This window comes from Salvelinus sp. IW2-2015, linkage group LG16 (assembly GCF_002910315.2).
Source record: "Salvelinus sp. IW2-2015 linkage group LG16, ASM291031v2, whole genome shotgun sequence".
NCBI lineage: Eukaryota > Metazoa > Chordata > Actinopteri > Salmoniformes > Salmonidae > Salvelinus > Salvelinus sp. IW2-2015.
Window position 1 is genome coordinate 25,399,947 of NC_036856.1, and position 24,199 is coordinate 25,424,145.

The following is a 24,199-nucleotide window of genomic DNA, read 5'->3' on the forward strand; positions in this document are numbered from 1 at the left end:
AGTAAGAAATAAATACATGTTTTGATAAGAAAACAGCCTTCTGGTTTATGTTTTCATGTGGTTGTTCCCTATGTCTGTAAGGCAAGTGTAGATAGATAATGTAACTTGAATCTGATCCTCACAGATAAGAGTTAAGAATTCTGTTTTGATCAACCAATGCTTCAGTCATAACTGTAGTATTTTAAGATGAGAGATTAACACAAATTCCTAGATTACAGTACAGACTGCATTGGGAGGTACTACAGTCGGGGCCAAAAGTTTTGAGTGACACAAATATTAATTTCCAAAGTTTGCTGCCTCAGTTTGTATGATGGCAATTTGCATATACTCCAGAATGTTATGAAGAGTGATCAGATGAATTGCAATTAATTGCAAAGTCCCTCTTTGCCATGCAAATGAACTGAATCCCCCAAAAACATTTCCACTGCATTTCAGCCCTGCCACAAAAGGACCAGCTGACATCATGTCAGTGATTCTCTCGTTAACACAGGTGTGAGTGTTGACAAGGACAAGGCTGGAGATCACTCTGTCATGCTGATTGAGTTCGAATAACAGACTGGAAGCTTCAAAAGGAGGGTGGTGCTTGGAATCATTGTTCTTCCTCTGTCAACCATGGTTACCTGCAAGGAAACATGTGCCGTCATCATTGCTTTGCACAAAAAGGGCTTCACAGGCAAGGATATTGCTGCCAGTAAGATTGCACCTAAATCAACCATTTATCGGATCATCAAGAACTTCAAGGAGAGCAGTTCAATTGTTGTGAAGAAGGCTTCAGGGCGCCCAAGAAAGTCCAGCAAGCGCCAGGACCGTCTCCTAAAGTTGATTCAGCTGCGGGATCGGGGCACCACCAGTACAGAACTTGGTCAAGAATGGCAGCTGGCAGGTGTGAGTGCATTTGCACGCACAGTGAGGCAGAGACTTTTGGAGGATGGCCTGGTGTCAAGAAGGGCAGCAAAGAAGCCACTTCTCTCCAGGAAAAACATCAGGGACAGACTGATATTCTGCAAAAGGTACAGGGATTGGACTGCTGAGGACTGGGATAAAGTCATTTTCTCTGATGAATCCCCTTTCCGATTGTTTGGGGAATCCGGAAAAAAGCTTGCCCGGAGAAGACAAGGTGAGCGCTACCATCAGTCCTGTGTCATGCCAACAGTAAAACATCCTGAGACCATTCATGTGTGGGGTTGCTTTTCAACCAAGGGAGTGGGCTCACTCACAATTTTGCCTAAGAACACAGCCATGAATAAAGAATGGTACCAACACATCCTCCGAGAGCAACTTCTCCCAACCACCCAGGAACAGTTTGGTGACGAACAATGCCTTTTCCAGCATGATGGAGCCCCTTGCCATAAGGCAAAAGTGATAACTAAGTGGCTCGGGGAACAAAACATTGATATTTTGGGTCCATGGCCAGGAAACTCCCCAGACCTTAATCCCATTGAGAACTGTGGTCAATCCTCAAGAGGCAGGTGGACAAACAAAACCCCACAAATTCTGACAAATTCCAAGCATTGATTATGTAACAATGGGCTGCCATCAGTCAGGATGTGACCCAGAATTTAATTGACAGCATGCCAGGGTGGATTGTAGAGGTCTTGAAAAAGAAGGGTCAACAGTGCAAATATTGACTCTTTGCATCAACTTCATGTAATTGTCAATAAAAGCCTTTGACACTTGTAATTATACTTCAGTATTCCATAGTAACATCTGACAAAAAATATCTAAAGACACTGAAGCAGCAAACTTTGTGAAAATTAATATTTGTGTCATTCTCAAAACCTTTGGCCACGACTGTAGACTAGACCACACCTATCTATGTGGGCAAAGTTAAATTTAGTCCATTCTTCTTCTGTGGGGTTTATCAGTGGTTGGCATCCAACGCTATGGTGCATTACCTCCACCTACTGTATTGGAGTGTGGGCCAGACTCCCGAGACGGAGAAACTAAATCCTACCTGCCAGCTCCGTTGCTCTTAAAGAAGATAACAAAATATTTGACACTATATCTGATGATGTTCTACTCAACATACTCTTTAAACAAATTTCCTGTATCCCCTTCTTCCTCATACTAGATCTCAGCCTCTCTTTTTCCCTCTGATACTGCCCACACTGTATCAATACATGCTCCACGGTCTCTGTTTCCTGGAAATAATCACGCTTTCCAGTTGGATGCTTTCCTATCACATTTAATAAGGTCTTATTCAACTGGCTGTGTCTCACCCTTAATCTGGTAAAAAATAGCCTCATGTCCCTTCTTGCCATCCTCCCCAACTTTCCTCTGTACTTGAAATAAATGCCTGCCCTTAGTATCTCTATTCCACTGCTCCTGCCATCTCTGCACCATCACTGTCCATGTCAGGCTTTTTGCCTCTGCCTTGCTCATTGAAACTACAACATCAACATCCCCACTACTAAGTGCTTGTTTAGCCAGTACATCAACTTCCTTGTTCCCCTCCACATGGGCTGGGGCCCAAGTACATGTTATCTGTATACCCATCTGTCTAATCCTGCCATGGGTTTGTAGCACCTCATAAAGCAGGTCTTGTCTGCTACGTGACCTAAAGGATTGGAGACTCATCAACACTGCACATGGATCAAAGCAAATAACTACTCTTTTTGGCTTGACTTCCTCCACCCACTGCAAGGCCAACAGTATGGCCATCAGCTCTGCCAGATGATCTGTAATAGGTTTATTTATTTATTAAAAGTAATGGGGTGATGGTAGTCTAATCGGGTGACGTAACTGGGGAGGAAGTCAAATGTTATTTGTCACATGCGCCAAATACAACAGCTACAACTCTACTGTGAAATGCTTACTTATAAGCCCTTAACCAGCAGTTTTAAGAAAATAGAGTTAAGAAAAGATTTACTAAATAAATAAAAAAGTAACAAGGCTATATGCAGGGGGTACCAAGTCAGTTTTTTTTTTGTTTTCCTTTATATAACTAGGCAAGTCAGTTAAGAACAAATTATTATTTACAATGACAGCCTACCCTGGATGACCCTGGGCCAATTGTGCCCTGCGGGACTCCCAATCACAGCCAGATGTGATACAGCCTGGAATCGAACCAGGGACTGTAGTGATGCCTCTTGCACTGAGATGCAGTGCCTTAAGACCTCTGCACCACTTGGGAGCCCAAGGGGTACAGGTTAGTCGAGGTAATTTGTACATGTCGGTAGGGGTAAAGTGACTATGCATAGATAATAAACAGCGAGTAGCAGCAGTGTAAAAACAAGGGAGGGGGGGTTTGTCAATGCAAATAGTCCGGGTATTCATTTGATTAATTGTTCAGCAGTCTTATGACTTGGGGGTAGAAGGTGTTAAGGAGCCTTTTGGACCTAGACTTGGCACTCCGGTACTGCTTGCCATACGGTAGCAGAGTGAACAGTCTATGGCTTGAGTGACTGGAGTTTTTGACAATATTTTGGGCCTGACACCTCCTAGTATTTAGGTCCTGGATGGCAGGAAGTTTGGTCCCAGTGATGTACTGGGCTGTAAGCACCACCCTCTGTAGCTCCTTACGGTCAGATGCCGAGCAGTTGCCATACCAGGTGGTGATGCAACCAGTCAGGATGCTCTCGATGGTGCATCTGCAGAACTTTTTCAGGATCTGGGGACCCATGCCAAGTCTTTTCAGTCTCGGAGGGGAAAAGGCATTGTTGTGCACTCTTCACAACTTTCTTGGTATGTTTGGACCATGATAGTTTGTTTGTGATGTGGACACCAAGGAACTTGAAAGCCTCGTTCGGCTCTCCTTTTCCTGTAGTCCACGATCATCTCCTTTGTCTTGCTCACGTTGAGGGAGAGGTTGTTGTCCTGGCACCATACTGCCAGGTCTCTGACCTCCTCCCTATAGGCTGTCTCATCATTGTCGATGATCAGGCCTACATGTCGTCAACAAACTTAATGATGGTGTTGGAGTCGTTGCTTGGCCGAGCAGTCGTGGGTAAACAGGGAGTAGAGGAAGGGACGAATGTAGTGTTGTTGGTCGGCTGGAGACATAGCTGTGCAAACCTGTTACATACGGTATCTTTTTTATTTGAATTCTCACTGATATGAAAGATAAGTACCATATGTTTTCGAAAACCGTATAGCAAGCAATGATTATTGAAACGAGCGTCGGGGATTGGAGTTCACATGGTCCCACCGGTAAGCAGTGCTTCTAGTTGAGAACCCTTGGGATAAGGCAGAATCCCTTAATGCCTTGGGTTCTGGAGAGCAAAGTAAAACTGAATTCTAGATCCTTGATAAGCAACGTGTTAGCAGAAGTTAGCTGATCCTTAGCAGCAGTTAGCTGAAACCACCATACTTTCATTGTGCTGTATTTTAGCTCACACAATACTTTCCATTCAGCACAGTGTGTGGCATTATCGATACTGTAAACCCGAGCTTTGTTACGTGCTCGTTACCGATGTTTCACGTGATGACGTAGCCTAGCCTTGCCTGTTGGTCTTTCATAGTTGGCGACGGGAACAGCGAAAATGGCCTCAACCCTGCCTATGTGTATGAATATTTGGAGAAGATGACGACGATGAGCCCAATAACTTATTTGAACACCAAAGTGTCTTCAGTAAACACCTAAATATTGCTTAGAGTGACTAACATATCGTGACCACCAGCGAAAAAGAGGAAACGAAAGACCACAGCAGCGGCATTTTTATTTTGTGTGCTGGTGGTGGCGCTAACCAACGTTAGCTATGGAGGATATCAACTCAAACATCAACGCGGACTTGGAGGTGCGGAAGCTACAGGACTTGGTAAAGAAACTCGAACAACAAAACGAGCAGCTCCGTAGTCGGTCTTCGTCTGGAGCAGTGTCAGGGAACCATAGACCCCATAGTGCAGGATACGACTCTCGCTTATCAGCCGCCTCAGCGGCGGGGCTGGCCGGCTTCCCTGGGGTGGGGTTCGGCGGAACGGGCTATGGAGGGCTTTTGGAAAACTCCCGTTGTTTGAGCCCCAGACTGTCATATGATGGCATCAGTTTCAGGAGAGCATATGAGGGCGAGGGGGCATCGGCTGCCACCTCTTTCACTGGCACCAATTCCTATTTTACTGACGCAGGGGAAACACTGGGTTTTATGGATGAGGGGGAAACTTCTATATTGGATGAAGTAGAAATCCTCGATCTCGAAGACATGGATTGTCTTAACGAAGATCAAGACAGCTGGTGAGTGATACAACACGATTACACCATCTGTAATTCAAGTAGTTTGAGGGTGTGCGAGAACACAACAGCACGCCCTAATGCATTTGGCTACCAGTCAACCAGTGTACCTGTGCGCCCATATATGTGACAGCTCAAAAGCCGAGCGCAGCTGTTCCAAACATTAGCTATCTACGATGACAACCGCCTGGGAGGGAAATAATCCTCGCTGAAATTGCTGCATAGGAATGTACCGCATGGTCATGTTCTCAATACAATAATAGCCGGCCACAGACACTGAGGTCATCACACACACTGCAGAAAGATTGTCTGTCGTTCATTGTTGATTAGTGAGCGAGGGGATCACATGTGGGAACTGTCAAACCACCCCCTGCACTTGTCACGTTACATACTCTTCAATATTATATTAGTGGAACTTGGCATTCATTGTTCTGTGGTTGTTGCTCCTGTGCTTTAATTAATCACAGCCCTTTATTATTAGGCCTTAATCATAACATTTGCATTTTAGCTGTCTTGTTTATTGTCAAATTATCACCCACAAAAACTAGTAGTCATCCGTTAAGTCTACCGTATATAGTGTCTTCAGCATAAGGGAAGTTCAGTTCATATGTTGGCCAGTTGCACTATTTTGGTGACATATGTTAGACAACTGTCATGGTAGTGGGAAGAGAGCAGTGTGCACAGTGAAATTGAAAGTTGTTTACCCAGCCAAAGCCTATGGGGAAAGTGCAAGAGCCACAACCATGGTTACCTTCTTTGTTAGAAGGATTCCCAATAATGACACACACCAGCCATAATTGTATGAAAAGAGGTTGAGAGAAAGTAATTGCCTACTAGACCCTATGTGATTTTGACAATGTTATAGTATCCAAATTGTTTTGACAGCCAAGCCCAGCCACAGTTTCAACCACCACACTGAATTTCAGGATCATGTACTGTTTGTTGTGCATTTGTGGGTTATAGGGTAAGGGCCTTACACAGATTCACTTTTAGAAGTGTAGCCTATTTCTTGAAACTGGAGATGTTTGATTGGATTTGTGAGGCTGCACAAATCTCACTGCTGATCCCAACTTGAGGAAATCCCTCAAACGGTTTTAGAGAGTTACAGGGAGATGAGACCTCACTGTAGAGCTGATGTGAAAAAAGCCCTGTTTATAAATGAGATGTAGTTTTGTTATTAGAGACATAGTAAGCTTTAGCCTATAATGAGGACAGTCAGTGCCCAGCTCTCTCTCTTCCTCTCATTCTCTGAGATAGGCCCTTGTCTGCCATGGTACGGTTTCAGGAATGTTATTTATTGGCATATAATGGGCCTCTTGATGGTAATGGGTTGTGCTTTAGGTCAAGGATCAGAGGAGTCCATCTATAGAAAGGAAAGTCACTAATGATGGTCAGACTGTCTGGATCAGTAGAGACTGCTGAGGGGAGGACAACTCATAATAATGTCTGGAATGGAGGGAAAGGAATGGTATCAAAGACATGAAAACCATGTTTTTGATACCATTCCATTTACTCCATTCCAGCCATTATTATGAGCCATTCATTCCAACCCTCAGCAGCCTCCACTGGTCTGGATAGTAATCGTGAATGGGCCCTGGTAACCCCTAAACACATGATCAGAGCAAAAGAGCCTTTCCCAAGCCTGGCTCAGTGTGTGAGTTTGCTATGTGAATGCATTGGATACAGAAATGTCTGACTACAGTTCAAGAAACTATATTTTCTATATTTGGATGAGTAAGAAGGACCTAGAAGTTTACTATGGCCTCTCTGTACCAGTTCCCTATTGCCACGCTAACCCAATCCCCACACACACACCTCTCCTCTGGCTGGTGATTAACACAAAGACAGGATTACCCATAGTACTACTAACTGAGGGCTTGCCAGTCCTGGTCATAGACTGACTCCCATAATCCCTGAATCAGCATTAGACTGGATTTGCAACGGTTTGACAACCGCACAGCATCATCCTGCTTTTAGGGTTTGATTCTAAAATACAGTTAGGATGATCCATCCATGCACGTTTACAGGATAATTAGGCTTATAAGCACTATGTAAAAGCATAGCCATGTGGATCCACAGCATTATTTAGGCCTAATGACTATAGTAGGGCATATTGGGCCTATAAATCTGGTTGAACTTTGATTCTTTAAATGTTATGGTGAAAACCTCTGTGGCATACTTTTAGTTGCCTAAAGAATGTACTAAATATGTAGACTAGGCCTACATCTTTCTAATAGTAGGCCTTGGTGTTTGTGTCCAGTGGTTATCTGAGTGCTTTTCTCTGTGGCTGAGACAGAGCTCACAGTTGCTGACTCAGATTCCTCTTCCTGGTAGAGGCACTTTCTCTGTCAAAGTATAAGGCATAAGTATCAGCCATAGCAGCTGTGATGAGATATAGGCCTAAGCAGGTTATAACACTCACCAAACCTATATCATCAACCATCATATATTAGATAAGAGGATGTCTTGTATTTTGTGTGCGATGTCCATTGATGTCTGTGTGTTCAATGAATGTGTTGTGTTCCTTCAGGCTGTATGAGGCGAAGCTCAACAGCCCACTGCAGAAAGCCTTGAGTCCCATTGTGTGGTGTCGCCAGGCTCTGGACAATCCCAGTCCTGACATGGAGTCAGCCAAGCGCTCCCTCATCCACAGACTAGACGTCACCATGTCAGGTACTGTCACCATGCTTCTCTACTCTCTTTTCCTTCCTAGTTCCTCTCCCCTCTCTTCTCCTCCTCTCATCTTCCCTCTCTATCTCCTCTTTTCCACACAAGCATACACACATCTAGGACAAATATGCGTTTGTTTTGTAGTAGGCATATGTGCTGTATGGAAGTGTTTTCTGCATTATCAAGGCCTGTATGAGTGTGTGTCTTTCTGTTTCCCTCTGCGTATTATGAGAGATTTTATTTATTTAACCTTTTATTTAACTAGGCAAGTCAGTTAATAAGACATTTTTATTTACGATGARGGCGTACCCCGGCCAAACCCTAAAACGGACGACCCTGGGCCAATTGTGCGCCGCCCTATGGGATAATAATAGACAATCCCTTCAATCAGGACACCAAGGCTATCTAAGTGAGATAGGTTACATTTTTGGAGGTATGCTCATGTAACACCCATTTTATATTGAGCAACATTTTGCTGACGATCGCTATCCCTAAACCTGTGTGTTCTGAGTAATGATCACTGATCAGGTGGCAATAGTAGTTACGCAACACCTAAGGCTGGCACAAATATCGTATTCAACTTCATATTCAAGTAGATGCAGTTTTTCATTTTTACATGATGTGGGTAAAGTTGGTAATCATTGTATGAGCAGAACAGCACGGTCGGGAGGAGAAGCTTAATTTCCAAAAGTTGTCAGCAGTCACAGGGTGGGTCACAGGGGTCACCAAAACTGTTTTGTATTCATTATGTCCTAGTTAATTTACAAAGATGCATTACAAGCTAAAAAAAATATTCAACGTAAATTTGAGTTATGACAAATAATCATTTCTCAAAATGCCATAATCGTTACAGCCCTAGCAACACTCCAGTCACATACCCCTAGGCGGGCGGACGGACAGCATCCTCATGGGGTATCTGTCCTGTCATCCAGAGTCAACACCTGACCAGTTCTCCTCACATCCCTTCCTGTGGATTTATGTGCATCGTATACTGAAGTTAAATTCAGACTATATCAGAAGAGACTCTGAGGCGCTGGTGGGTGACAACATACTAAATGGGTATTACTATTCACAGAAGCAATGGAGGGAGGGAGGGTTAGAATGGGTGGTGGTGATATCATCATACTAGGTTAGGAGAGGATTATGTCATCCATAAAATATGGACATGACCTAATGCGTCAGTCACTGCCGTGCCCCCCCCCCCCCAATCATCTCTACCTCACTCCAAGGACAAAGGGAAGTTCTACAGATCAACTGGTTGATACATTATTATTTAGGTGTGCGTTAACCAGCAGAAAACAGGCTATAGGGCTGCACCTAGGGGTTCCGGAAGTGGATTCTCAATTCTTGTAACTCATGGTGATATTACTGCTGAGATTGCAAAACGACGTGTACGTTGAAGTAGTTTCCATTAGTTATGCATGTTTCAACTTCTGTGTTGAGAAATCCTGTTTTTGCCGTCAGTTTCTGTTTCAAAGAGCACCACCACCTACACTAACCATGGGTCTTGCGGTCTTTGTTGTCCAATCACAGAGCAGATACAAGTCACATGATCTGTTAGCGAGCACATGATGTGCCGCAAGGCTCAACTTCTCCGCTGTTTTGGTGCCCTGGCTACCACGCTGCGAACAGCGTGAAGCAAACCTGTGCACATGCGCAGATACTGTGTGAGAGCGAAGTCTTGCACCAAACTCTGCAGTGCTGCTCGTCGCAATGTCGTGTTCTACCTTTAACAAGGGTTGACCCACCTGGTGACTGGGTTCGATCTGCCTATACCTGTGGGAAGAAGCGGTAGACAGCTGTCAGACATGACTGCACGTCAACCACATGACAAGCAGAGCGGGCCTAGGCGTGTACTATGCATCTTGTGTGGTTGTACTGTTGTGGGATCCTCAGTGACACCCTTTATGGCTGCTGGCTCCTTTCTACCACACTCTCTTTACCATGGCGTCGTGTGAGGATTGTGTTTGTTCTGGTGAAGGAATTTTACCGAGCAGGGCATCGCGTCTGGCTCATGACTAATGTAATACACAGGTTGATCGTAGATTTGGACCACATCATAAGATTATATTCAATGCTTTCTGGAAAATCCTTTCAGAGGTTTGAGCCTTCAATGTCCCTGTGAAATTCTGCAAAACTAGATTCTGGTCATTGTTATAACATTATACAACTGGAAGCATGGCCCAGAAAGGGACTATACTGCTAGTACCAGACCTGTAATGCTGGGCTATATTCAGAATGTAGCCCATGTAGAACTGTGCTTTGAAAACTGTCCACAGATTCCATCCAGTTCTTCTCTACAGCAGAAAGTCAGTCCCTAACCCCAGGCTGATAGCTGGCCTATCCAGCCATGCTCGCCCTAACATGTAGTTACAGTTTCAGTACTTAAATTATCATGGATTGGATATCCCCGCCTTCTCTAGGTCACGTTCTTTCACTTGTTAATCTCTCCCCTGATTTTTTGTTTTTCCTTTCTCTCCCTGAGCCACACAATTATGTTGCCTGCTCCTCATGTGAAATGCTAAGAGCTACACTATGTGGACACCTGCTCTTCGAACATTCCAAAATCATGGGCATTAATATGGAGTTGATTCCTCCCTTTGCTGCTGTAACAGCCTCCACTCTTCTAGGAAGGCTTTCCTCTAGGTGTTGTAACATTGCTGCGGGGACTTGCTTCCATTCAGCCACAAGAGCATTAGTGAGGTCGGCACTGATGTTGGGCGATTAGGCCTGGCTCGCAGTTGCCTTTCCAATTCATCCCAAAGGCGTTCGATGGGGATGTGGTGGGGGCTCTGCGCAGGCCGGTCAAGTTCTTCCACACCAATCTCGACAAACCATTTCTGTATGGACCTTGCTTTGTGCAAGGGGGCATTGTCATGCTGAAACAGGAAAGGGCCTTCCCCAAACTGTTGCCACAAAGTGTTGGAAGCACAGAATCGTCTATAATGTCATTATATGCTGTAGTGTTAAGATTTCCCTTCACTGGAACTAAGGGACCTAGCCTGAACCATGAAAAACAGCCCCTCCTCCACCAAACTTTACAGTTGGCACTGCATTCGGGCAGGTAGCATTCTCCTGGCATCCGCCAAACCCAGATTAGTCCTTTGGACGGCCAGATGGTAAAGCATGCTCCATCACTGCAGAGAACGTGTTTCCACTGCTCGAGAGTCCAAAGGCGACGAGCTTTACACCACTCCAACCGACGCTTGGCATTGCACATGGTGCTCTTAGTCTTGTGTGCGGCTGCTCGGCCATGGAAACCCATTTCATGAAGCTCCCAACTAACAGTTATTGTGCTGCCCTTGCTTCCTGAGGCAGTTTGGAACTCGGTAGTGAGTGTTGCAACTGAGGACAGACAATTTGCGCTACGCACTTCAGCTCTCGGCAGTCCTGTTCTGTGACCATGTGTGTCCTACCACTTCGCGGCTGAGCCGTTGTTGCTCCTATATGTTTCCACTTCACAATAACAGTTGACCGGGGCAGATGTAGCAGGGCAGAAATTTGACGAACTGACTTGTTGGAAAGGTGGCATCACTATGATGCCACATTGAAAGTCACTGAGTTATTCAGTACGGGTCATTCTACTGCCAATGTTTCTCTATGGCGATTGCATGGGTGTATGCTCGATTTTATACACCTGCCAGCAACAGGTGTGGCTGAAATAGCCAAATCCACTCATTTGAATGGTTGTCCACCTACTTTTAGCCATGTAGTATAGCTGTCCCAGTCCATCTCAAGAACCTTTTCTTTTTCACTTTAAGGAGGCTTCAATGCAAAGTATTGTTTACATTTTCTTTGTCTAGCTTAGCTGTTTAATTAGACCAAACAATAATTTTTTCTGTTGGTTACAGACTTTATACTGTCTAAGCTAATTCCAGTGGAAGAGCTTTTATTACTGCTAGTCTCTTGGCTAAAAATGAATGGAAATAGTGGTTATTAGGGCTGGGAATTGCCAGGGACCTCACGATACTTAGGTACCAATTGCTATTCAATGTTCCAAACATGTTACCCACCATGTGTCTATTGCAGAGGGACAAGGGAGAGCCATGAGAAAATGTGTTTTGACCAGTCAGGGAAATGAAAGTGCTGAAAACAAATTGGCTCCCTATTTAAAAAGATCAAGAACAATCTATGAAGGAAAAATAGAGTTTTGGTGCAAGTACAGCTAACTAGCGCAAAAATAATATTGTGATATTGTCAAACCTATACGATATATCGTCAAAAATAATATCCCGAAATGTAACTAGCGATTTCCCCCGACCCCATCACTAGTGGTTATACACCTGAATAGGGTTGCACATTTTGGGGAATATTCAGAGATGGAAACTTTCTGTGGGAATATATGGGAATTAATATTAATACCATTTAAATGTAGATGTTTTTTGCATTGGATATATTTACCATATCATATGGAGACAGAAACATAAACCTTTTACCTTATCATAAGTAGACATAATTGCAAATGATTAAATCCTTCCAATAGAAATGTAAAATTAACTTTAATTAAATGAGTTGACTCTTCACATGGGATGATTTCAACAAAAGAAAGGGAATATTTAATGATCCAACGCATCTCCCAAAAATGTTTTCAACATACTTCTGTAAAATGACAGTCTAGAAACTAAAGCTTTGGTTGTCTTCCTCTCAGGCTTCCATGTCTTCTCCCTGTACCTTCTCAATATCCTCCTCCTTGATCATCAGACTCTGAGGCCTCATCTTCACTGTCACTTTCCAACCTTGTTGAGGATTTAAAAAAGCCTCAGATTTGCCCGGATGGCCACCAATTGGTCAACCCTTGTATTGGTCAGCCTGTTGTGTGCTTTGGTGTGTGTGTGTGTGTGTGTGTGTTCCCAAACAAGGACCAGTTGCGCTCTGAGGTGGCTGATGTTGGTGGGATTTAGAGTATGATGGAGGCAACACGGGATAGAGCCTCAGATCCACAAAGTCCCTTCCACCAGGTGGCTGATGAGATATGTTGGCACGACTGCCATATTGCATCTCCATCCCAAAGCCCTTGCATGGAAGTGTACTTCGCCAGACTGCCAAGAACCTTTCCCTCATCCAGGCCAAGGTAGCGAGACACGGCGGTGATGACACCATAGGCCTTGTTGATCTCTGCACCAGACAGAATGCTCTTGCCAGCATACTTGTGGTACAACATGTACGCTGCGGTATGCATGTGCTTCAGGCAGAAGTCTTCACGCTTTATGATGTACTTCAGAACTGCAGTTTCCTCTGCTTGGAACCACAGTGAAGTGGGCAGGGCAGTACGGATTTATTCTCTTACATCTGCAAGCAGATTCTGAACATCAGACAGGATGGCATTGTCTCCGTCAATCTATGCAATGGCTACTGCTAAAGGTTTCAGGAGTTTGTCTGCTTACCACTCTCTCCCAAAATACATCATCCAGGAGGATCCTGTTGATGGGGCTGTCCATATCGGCAGACTGTGATATGGCCATTTCTTGGAGACACTCCTTCCCCTCCCCAACGGGTGTTGCTGGGCAGCTTCAATGTGGTGCTCTTATTCTTCTCACTTTGCTTTGGTGAGGTAGATTGCTGCTATAACTTGATGACCCTTCACATACCTAACCATTTCCTTGGGTCTCTTGTAGAGTGTATCCATTGTTTTCAGTGCCATGATGTCCTTGAGGAGCAGATTCAATGCATGAGCAGCACAGCCAATGGGTATGATGTGAGGGTAGGACTCCTCCACAAGGTCATTGATGACTGCCTTCAGCTCAATGTGGAGACCGGTGTGTCTGTTGTCCCTTGTGTCTGTGCTCTTGTAGAATACTGGTTGAGGGGTGGAGATGTAGTTAATTATTCCTTGCCCACAAACATTCGACCACCCATCAGAGATAATTGCAATACAGTCTGCTTTCTCTATGATTTGCTTGACCTTCACTTGAACTCTGTTGAACTCTGCATCCAGCAAATGAGTAGATAAAGCATGTCTGGTTGGAGGGGTGTATGCTGAGCGAAGAACATAGTAGTACACTAGTCATTTACAACATTAACAATGTCTACACTGTATTTCTGATCAATTTGATGTTATTTTAATGGACAAAAAATGTGCTTTTCTTTCAAAAACAAGGACATTTCTAAGTGACCCCGAGGTTTTGAACGGTAGTGTATGATTTGGCACAGTATTTGCAAATGTACACAGCTTTTCCTTCTACATTCGCTGCAGTGAAATGTCTTCACACATCAGATAGTGCCCGTGGCATTTTCCTGTAAAATTAGGAAATAAATGTGTAAAAAAAATTATATATATATACACACAATTCCATGTGCAGATAAATAGTTAACATTTACATTACATTTAAGTCATTTAGCYGACGCTCTTATCCAGAGCGACTTACAAATTGGTGCATTCACCTTATGATATCCAGTGGAACAACCACTTTACAATAGTGCATCTAACTCTTTTAAGGAGGGGGGGTTAGAAGGATTACTTTATCCTATCCTAGGTATTCCTTAAAGAGGTGGGGTTTCAGGTGTCTCCGGAAGGTGGTGATTGACTCCGCTGACCTGGCGTCGTGAGGGAGTTTGGCACCCCAATGGTGGAACAGAGCAGCGAACAGTTTTGACTGGGCTGAGCGGGAACTGTACTTCCTCAGTTAAGTAGTTAGATTGAACAACTCCTTTTAAGATAAATGTTTTAAAATGAAACATGTATGGAAACAGGTGAATTAACACTCCTCAGTTAGCAGGGTCAAGCAAGTTAAAACCGACATGGTAGCAAAAACTAACTAGCAGAAATAGTTAACAAGTTAGAAATGATTTAAACACACTTCGCTGTAGGCTACTATTTACTAGTTAACAAAAAATCATGTATGTCATATAAAATGTATTCACCCCACCCAGTATTGTAATCAAAACTTACCAGAAAGCATGTAGTCCTTGGCTCAGACAGTATAGTAGTGTGGACTCAATAGCATCTCATTAGTGTGCAAGATCTTGAGAATCAGCTGTACATGTGATGGAAGAATGCACTGTGCATGCAGAGGGTTGCAATTCCATTGAATTGGGGATAGTTTAACCAAAATATGCCACAAGACCTAGAATTGCCTTACGTGTATCCCACAAAAAAAGCAAACTTTTTATGGATTAATTTAAGCAAAATTCCCATGGAAAAATTCTGGAAATTTACTGGAAAGTTTGACCCTTTSCAACCCTACTCCTGAATAGCTTTCCTGCATTTCCTCAACTTCGTAGTGTTATGGGATGGTTTTAGCATGGAGGGAGCAAGTGTTAAATGTTGAGTAAGCACCTCTGTATGATATGTATATAAATGTTAACCATTATTTAGGTTTCTGGGATTTTTTTTTATTTTTTTTAGCATGGTTTGTTTTAGTACAGTGTTTTAGGACAACACTATTTTAATTTGTCCCAGTGCTGCAGATCCCTGCTGAGATGGAGCCAACAGTCTGACTGTCTGTTACTCCTACTGATTTACTGTTCCATCTAATCACCTCCTAGCCCTTAACTCATTCACCCCTGGCTAGCCTGGCACCATTGGATACATGTGGAACAGCTCTGAATGCACCCTCTGAAACTCTGTCCTTTCCTTGTGGTTTGTAACTGCAGTAATCTCCCCATTGGGACCACCAGAGGTTGACCTCAACAATGCGTTGCCAGGGGTTGTGTTCTGGGTCACAGATGACACAGACCCATGGAGGTGCAACTCAGAGGCTGGTAGCTCACTGTGTTAGATCCCTATCAGCTCTCTCGGAGTGTGAGGACCTATATCCTGTAGGCCTATAGGTATACTGCTGATCATCCCATAACACAACATATCTCAGCTATAACTAGCTCTATCAGCTCTAGGAGTTTGGACATAATCTGAACTACAGACACGTTTGTCTCTGAGGTCACTGTTTTAGATATGTTAGACACTTATCATGAGCTTATCTGCGAATCCACAGAGGACAAAGTGATCAAGAAGTGTGTAAGTCTGCAGAAGAGTACTTGTGTCCCTGGTTAAGGCCTACGTGTGCAGGTGGTTCTGTGGTAGTTGCATGTTGTTGTGATCCTAGTATTCCTCAGTGGCTGATCTCTAAGGAAGTGAGTGAGTTGAGTGGACATGTTATTTTGAGAGAGAGGGTGAGAGAGAGGGAGAGAATGTGTTGCTTGTTCTATGTTGCGCTGCATGTGCTCACTGCTCATTGTTTGTCTGTATTGTAAGTGTTTTTAATAACCTGTCCAGGGACTGTGATTGAAAATTAGCCGGCTGGCTAAAACCGGCACTTTTACTGAAACGTTGATTAATGTGCACTGTCCCTGTAAAAATAAACTCAAACAGAAAGTAGAGCGAGTTGATCATTAAAGGCTACTTTCCAGTCACCACCCAGCTGTGTAAACACATCTAGACAGGGGAAGAAAGGAGAGAGAGTGATGAGCAAACGAGTGGCCCTGGAGATTGGAGTGTATGCAGCACTGCGGGCTGAGCCGAGTGGGGCTGCAGTACAACAGTCAACAGTAATGGCTATTGGCTAATGTGTTGTGTCTCTGTCAGAGCAGCTAGCCAGCCAGGCCTGGTCTAATGACTCAGCTAAGGGAGGGTCCATGGTGAGTCTGCCTCCCTGGGACTGACTAACTGACTGGTTGTATAGAGTCTCTGTGGAGAGCTGGATAGATATCACTGTGTACTACTGAGTGAATAGGCCGTATTGTTAGCTCTTTCTCCAGTCCGTCATAAAGACGCCCACGCCTGCCATGTGTTTTAAGTGACTCTAGAATGTGCACCACTGTCAACACACTACAGAGGAGAGGACTCAGAGAGAACATGTGTGTGACTGTGTACATTACTGTTTGTGTCAGTGGTTGGTATAATGCAGCTTGTGAGGGGGCAACCTGCAATGACTTCCCATGTGAATGACTGGTTATTACGATGTAGCTTGATGGCTGTACAAGTCCCTTATGTGATGAAGATATAGGCTTTATCACAGTATGTTTATGGCAATTCTTATTTATGTATGATTTGTATTGTATTTGTGAGACATTCTAATGCACTGTTGGTGCTAGTAACATAAGCATTTTTCAGCACCAGCCATAACACCTGAAAATTGGTGTACTTGACCAATAAACTTAGATTTGAATTTTCTCCACAGCAAACAAGCGTAGGAGCCTGTATGGAAGTCCCTACAGTCCCCATGTGAACTACGGAAGCCCATACTGCACAAACACAGCTAACAGCCCCTACAGCAGTGGCTTCAACTCCCCCTCCTCCACCCCCAGCAGGGTGCCCATCGTCAGACAGCAGCTGATGCCCCCCGTCAACCAGGGTACTGTACACTGGCATGTAAAGCCTGTCTTTAACTCTCCTTCCGTAGCCCTCTCTTGTTCTTTATGTTAAAACAAACTTTAGTTGACAGCTTGGTTTAGACCTACAGGTGTGTGTGTGTTGGACCAGTATGAACACCTAATGTGTGTGTCCCAGCAGCTCACCAGCAGCAGTGTGGTGGCTCAGTAGAGAGAGAAAGGAACCCCCCGGCGGTCAGCCCTCAGTCTTCAATAGACAGTGAGCTGAGCACCTCAGAGATGGACGAGGACTCTGTAGGATCCTCCACCACATACAAGCTCAACGATGTCACTGATGTACAAATCCTAGCTCGCATGCAGGAGGAGAGTACGTACCATCTTCTAACTCTGTCTGTTTGTCCGGGAAAAACATTTACCCACCAGTCAGAGATGCTGTGTGTTTATACTGTCTTTCTCAGTACACACTACAAGTGGTGTATGTCTAACCGTCTGTGTGTTTTTCCAGGTCTTAGGCAGGACTATGCTGCCACAGCGTCCAGACGGAGCTCTGGTTCGTCCTGCCACTCTCTGAGACGCAGCACCTTCAGTGACCAGGAGCTGGATGCCCACAGTCTAGAGGACGATGAGGAGGCTGTACACCCCACCTTCCACATCCCCTCAAACCGCTTTTCCCCCTCCCCCAGACACTCCCCTCATGCCTCCCCCAGAAACTCCCCCCGCTCCCGCTCCCCCGCACGCTCCCTGGAGTACAGCCATCCCCACAGCCGAGGCTCCCCGCAGCCAATCATCAGCCGGCTGCAGGCACCACGTCACTCCCTGCAAAGCCACACCCCCCAAGACCTGCAGACCAACGTGGTGAAAAACGAAGGTAAGGAGACGCTGGCTCACTACACCTCAGGACTACCTCCTGAGGATTGAGAGACTAGAGGGGAAATGGTTTTGTTCATAGTTATCTGAAGGATAAATTATATATTCTGATTCAAATTAGGACCACTGCTGGTCAAAGGTCATGTGTAATTCTGGGCCATTGCGTAGTTGTTCAGTCCTGTTTTCAGTTGTTTTCCTTCGTTGTGTTGTTTGTAGAGAAGCTGAGGCGGAGTCTTCCTAACCTGACCCGCTCCAACGTGGCCCAGCAAGGCCCAGAACCCGTCAAGAACAGCAGGAGCTTTGAGTCCAACCTGCAAGTGCCAAACGGAGGCTCACCCAGACACCAGGCAGTCAGTCAGTCTGCCAGTGAGTACTACATACACATACACAATGTTTATCATATCGCGTGTTCACTCAGTAATAGCAATCTGAGACAGTCTGTCATTTTCATATTATTCTCTCTTGTATATTGACATAACATTTTTGTTTCTCAAGCATATTCAACATCAGTAATGTTATGAAAGGAATAATGTGTAGTGTTATAGTTTTGTGATGTTGTAGCTAGTCAGTGTGTTAGTGGGTACACCATACATCCCTCTCAGGCTCCCCCTTATTAAACCTCTATTGCTTTGTACTGTCTTGGCTTTGATGGTTTGGGATTCTCTCTCCTTTTGATTAATTTCACTATTTGAATCATTTCTCCTTCTGTGCACTCTTCTCCTTTTTATCCAAATCAATTAGAATCCAGATTTAAAAGTAGATTATTGTGAGGATTTAGAATGCAGAGAGAACTGAATAAAACACGGAATGTTATTTTGTTATCGCCACCAACTGAATTCTCATAGTTAAAACCTCTTACTGTCTAATCACACCTACTCATTCAAGGGTTTTTCTTTATTTTTAATGTTTTCTACATTGTAGAATAATAGTGAAGACATCAAAACTATGAAATAATGTGTTAAACAAATCAAAATATATTTTATATTTGAGATTCTTCAAAGCAGCCACCTTTTGCCTTGATGACAGCTTTGCACACTCTTGGCATTCTCTCAACCAGCTTCACCTGGAATGCTTTTCCAACCGTCTTGAAGGAGTTCCCACATATGCTGAGCCCTTGTTGGCTGCTTTTCCTTCACTCTGCGTTCCAACTCATCCCAAACCATCTCAAGTGGGTTGAGGTCGGGTGATTGTGGAGGCCAGATCATCTGATGCAGCACTCATCACTCTCCTTATTGGTCAAATAGCCCTTACACAGCCTGGAGGTGTGTTGTGTCATTGTCCTGTTGAAAAACAAATTATAGTCCCACTAAGCGCTAACTAGATGGTTGGCGTATCGCTGCAGAATGCTGTGGTAGCCATGCTGGTTAAGTGTGGCTTGAATTCTAAATAAATCAGACTTTCACTGCAAAGCACCATCACACCACCTCCTCCTCCATGCATCACGGTGGGAACCACACATGCGGAGATCATCCGTTCACCTACTCTGCCTCTAACAAAGACACGGCGGTTGGAATCAAAAATCTCAAATTTGGACTCATCAAACCAAAGGACAGATTTTCACCGTTCTAATGTTCATTGCTCGTGTTTCTTGGCCCAAGCAAGTCTTTTCTTATTATTGTTGTCCTTTAGTAGTGGTTTCTTTGCAGCAATTTGACCATGAAGGCCTGATTCACACAGTCTCCTCTGAACAGTTGATGTTGAGATGTGTCTGTTACTTGAAGTCTGTAATTTCTGAGGCTGGTAACTCTAATGAACTTATCCTCTGCAGCAGAGGTAAGTCTGGGTCTTCCTTTTCTGTGGCGGTCCTCATGAGAGCCAGTAAGCTCATCACAGAGCTTGATGGTTTTTTTGCGACTGCACTTGAAGAAACGTTCAAAGTTCTTGAAATTTTCCGGATTGACTGACCATGTCTTAAAGTAATGATGGACTGTCGTTTCTCTTTGCTTATTTGAGCTGTTGCCATAATATGGACTAGGTCTTTTACCAAATAGCGCTATCTTCTGTATACCACCCCTACCTTGTCACAACACAACTGATTGGCTCAAATGCATTAAGAAGGAAAGAAATTCCACCAATTAACTTTTAATAAGGCACACCTGTTAATTGAAATGCATTCCAGGTGACTACCTCATGATGCTGGTTGAGAGAATGCAACGCTGTCATCAAGGCAAAGGGTGACTACTTTGAAGAATCTCAAATATTAAATATATTTTGATTTGTTTAACACTTTTTTGGTTACTACATGCTTCCACTTGTGTCATTTCATAGTTTGTCTTCACTATTATTCTACAGTGTAGAAAATAGTAAAAAATAAAGAAACTCTTCAATGAGTGGGTGTGTCCAAACTTTTGACTTGTACTATATTTGCAATATACATATGTTCTGTACTATATCACTGTTGTATTGTTTCGCTCTTGACACTGGCTGATAATAGGGGTCATCTCCTTTACCTTTCAGGGCTTCTTCTGGTTGTGGTGTGCATTGACATCGCTATCCCTGCCTCTCTCTATCTGACCGCAGAGCATGTGCTGCCTTTCACCCACCCCTCTCTTTCTGCTGAGTCACTGGCTGTGGTTTGGCCTAGTGTTGGCCCAGCTTGACTGGCAGTACTTTACCCCTGGCAGTCTCTCTGGACTGTGAATGTCTGGCTGCAGCACCCCCTAGTGTTTCAGGCTGCTATTATACCTTTGCCTGAGAATGACACTCAAAGCCAGGCTTGGCGGATTTTTACAGTGGCTGAACTGCCTCACCCCTCCTTCCTCTTCGGCTGCCTGGCTCAACTCTAATCTCCTTTCCCTGGTCCAGTAACCATAACAGTACAGCGGGTCAGAGTAAGGGCTGACTCTCTCTTCCCAACTGTCATCTCCATTTCTCCCAGTAGCCCAGCACTCCTCCACTCCACTCCACTCCCGGTACTCGACTCCCCCTCGCTCCTCCCAAACAGGAATTCCCCCTCGATCCTTACAGTCCCCGAAACCCAAACAGCACCTCCAAAGCCCTTCTTCTCTGCGAGGTAAAAGCCTGCCAGTGCCTGGGATCATTCACCTTACGAGTTAAAGTTCCTACATACTCACACATCCTCAGTAATACACATGACCACATTCTTTACCAAACGTAAAGCATTTTGTGTTTTACTGTGACTGGTTGGCTGTGTGCCTGCCTGTGTGACGTACCTGCATGCACTCGACCAAATATAAAGTGCCAGAAAATTTGCCAGCCAAGTAATTGTTTTCTGGGATGGTCAGGGTAGGCAGCTTCTGGTCGGGAGTGAGGTCTTGAAAGTTTGAGTGTCCATGGTGTTGCTGGGTCTTGTCTGGAACAGATAACTCTTATCTCCCCTACTGGTGATGGGGAGAACCTGCTGAGAAACCCTGTGGTTCTGGAATGCCTTTGGGCTCACAGACCTCAAGGCTGTTTCAGATAATATCAGTTTCTGATGTCACTGCAGTCACTCCTCCTGAACTCTTCTTGGTAATGGTTGCGGATTGGTTTGTATTAGTAGCTAGTTAGTATGTGCTGTACTGTTATTGGAAAGTATAGGCTCTAGAAGACTTCTTAGTCCAGAGATCTTTTCCCATCCATGTCATCTATTGCACTTTCTCCTGCTGTTCTGAATGAAGTCAAATCTCTCCTGTCTTCATCTTGTTTAGTCCATCTTTCCTGTTGCTTTGGAGAAGAAGGTGATTTCAGTGAGTATTCACTGATCATGCTCCCAACTTTTATATATTGTGTTTGTGGTTTCATGATGTGTTAATGTTGTGGCATTATCTGTGCCCTCCCTATCACTGGAGGGCACGTGTGCCTCATCCATCCTACACATCAACTACTATAGTGGTTCTTTGTAGTCTGTGTAAATAATTAATACAAGGCCTCATCTTCATTCATTGTTTCCTTTTCCTTGGTTTCATGGGTCTTGTAATTTAATGCAAAATTCAATTATCAAATTATTTAAAGAATTCTTCTGAATGCATATTAGGTAATAGTCTACACATGTTATTTCTCATACATATTGTTTTTGTATCATATGTGCCTCAGATCATTGTTGTTAATTGCTCAGTGGTGAAACACTGAGAATGATGTAGATCTCTGTTGTGTGTATAGTGAAGTGTCATCCTCTATTCCATCTGTTCATAATATAGTGTACTGTACTGACCCGTCTCCTGTTCGTCCAGTCCCTTCTCCCAGTAAGCTGCGAACCCCGGCCACTCCGTCTCCCCTGGCGCTGAGGCAACCTGTGAAGGCCACGTCTACCCCTGGCTCTGGAGCCTCCACCCCCACACGCTCCCTGGGCCCAGCACGCAGCGGCCTGCCCCGGCCCAGTGCAGGAGGGGGGGGGGGAGGCGGCACCCCCGTGCCTCGCAGCAAACTGGCCCAGCCAGTACGCAGGTAGGTACACACAGCTTCAAGGCAAGTGTAGTTGTCAGTTGATTGCAGGTGTATCAGACATTTTTAGTCTTGCCTAATGCCTCACAGAACTAATCTGTTTCTCTGGTTCTTCTCTTCCTCAGGTCTCTACCTGCCCCTCGGACCTACAATGGCGGAAGGGAAGGAGATAACTGGAGGGAGGGTTGCTACTGAGGCTGGCCTGGTCAGCAGGGGGCACTGTGTGGCCCTCTGATCAGCACAAAGAGGCAGACCAACATTACAATGCGGCACTTTATCAACCAAGATTACTTTTACCATGAATTAAGGAATAAACTATAACAAAGACAAAGTCAAATTCGTCTTTCGTCTTACTATCATAAGGAGCATGATCTGAACAGCTGAAGCAGCATGGTGTGTGTCGAGGATCTGGCAGTGCTGGGAGGCAGAATCCTAGAGAGAATGCCAAAGAAACTAGCTGAGCTCCAGCATCCCGGTGCCACCAGAGGGCACTCTCATCTGCCTCAGTGTGTCTGTTCAGCAATCAGTCAATAAGTCTTCACAAAATGCTTCTCTCCCTCAGGTAGAAGTGTTTGTACACATTTCTCTTTTTGCAGTCTGTTCTCAACAGATGCCTTTGTCAGAGATCTCTATGATGATGCTGTGCAGGTAAAATGTTCCCTTAATGTTAAAGAATTGTTAACATTTTACAAAGTCTTGTCAAAAATCATAGTTTTTTTCCTCTTGTGAATGAACTAGAATGTATTGAAATGTTTTACATTATTTATTCAAATCATTATTTAAAAAGAGTTCATTTTCCAAATATCCATATTCAGTATTTGTTTTCTATTGATTTGAATATATATTTTTTTATTATTCTTTAAAAAAAATCAAAACCTCTACTGCAAAGCTAATTCTCCAAAGTATTTTTAGATGGTTTCATAACAGGACATTTGAGTGTTGATGTTTTTATGTTGATAACACAGGTGACTGGTAGAAACAGGCCAAAGCCCCATCCCAGACCTAACCTGTATCGACTATCACATCTGTTTCAGGGCTGGCTAGTGATGTTGAGCTGCGCCAGTCAATGGCAGTAGTCACAATCTCAATCCAGATCTACTTCTGGTTTGGTTAGTTAATTCTATTGCTTTCCACCATTAGATTAATATGCCGTTGCAACATCCAGACAATATAGTCAGAGATATGTAATCCCAGTAAAATATATCAAATCCAACCCTTGTAGCCATGAGACCTGAGCATGCAGCAAAGGCTTGATGTAGTTAATTTAAAACATGCAACAATATAGTCAGTGTATGTTATGTCAAGATGGAATAAATTATCCTAATATCTTAAAATTATAATGGAAAAGTTCAATAGGTTAGTGGCCATTGCCACTTGTGCTTTAAAATAAATCAGGAGTGCTGAGATTCATAGGGATGGTATTAGTGTGCCAGAAATTAATGAACTAGTGCCTATTACTTTCAAGTTTAACTTTTTTTTTTTGAATGTGCTTTTTATCTGTTCATTTATCCTCACGTGCCAGTGTCATGGTTTGCCAATATAATTTGTCTGCATTTTTGTTTGGGCTAATATACTTTTGGTAATTTTGTAATTGTATCAACAATACATTTATACTTGCTTTTGGAAAAAGTATATGCGCCTTTATTTATAACGAATTACTCTTTCAGAGCGAGGTGCCTCTATGTCAAGGTTTGGATTTAGTGGAACGCTTGGGCTATTTTTGCGAAGACATGCCACACCATTTTGTGTGATTTGTTTTTTCATAATGATTTTTTTTAAATCCACCTACATGACATTCAGTTTCCCTGTGTAAACTCACATTTCAAGTAAAAAAAGTTGAACTGT

General features: G+C 43.9%; 1 protein-coding gene across 7 annotated transcripts; it reads left to right on the top strand.

Moving 5' to 3' along the window:
- Positions 1-4,457: 4,457 nt before the first annotated feature.
- Positions 4,458-24,199, top strand: slain2 (SLAIN motif family, member 2). Of its 7 annotated transcripts, none has more exons than XM_024004385.2 (10): positions 4,458-5,170; positions 7,698-7,840; positions 16,954-17,127; positions 17,286-17,471; positions 17,610-17,972; positions 18,188-18,337; positions 20,850-20,984; positions 21,622-21,660; positions 22,144-22,357; positions 22,480-24,199. In XM_024004385.2, the coding sequence occupies exons 1-10, from the start codon at positions 4,698-4,700 to the stop codon at positions 22,547-22,549; spliced, it is 1,947 nt and encodes a 648-aa protein (XP_023860153.1). In that variant the 5' UTR covers positions 4,458-4,697; the 3' UTR covers positions 22,550-24,199. The 7 variants fall into 7 exon arrangements, with proteins under 7 accessions (XP_023860153.1, XP_023860155.1, XP_023860156.1 ...); XM_024004387.2 differs by having other exon boundaries at positions 20,853-20,984; XM_024004388.2 differs by lacking the exon at positions 21,622-21,660.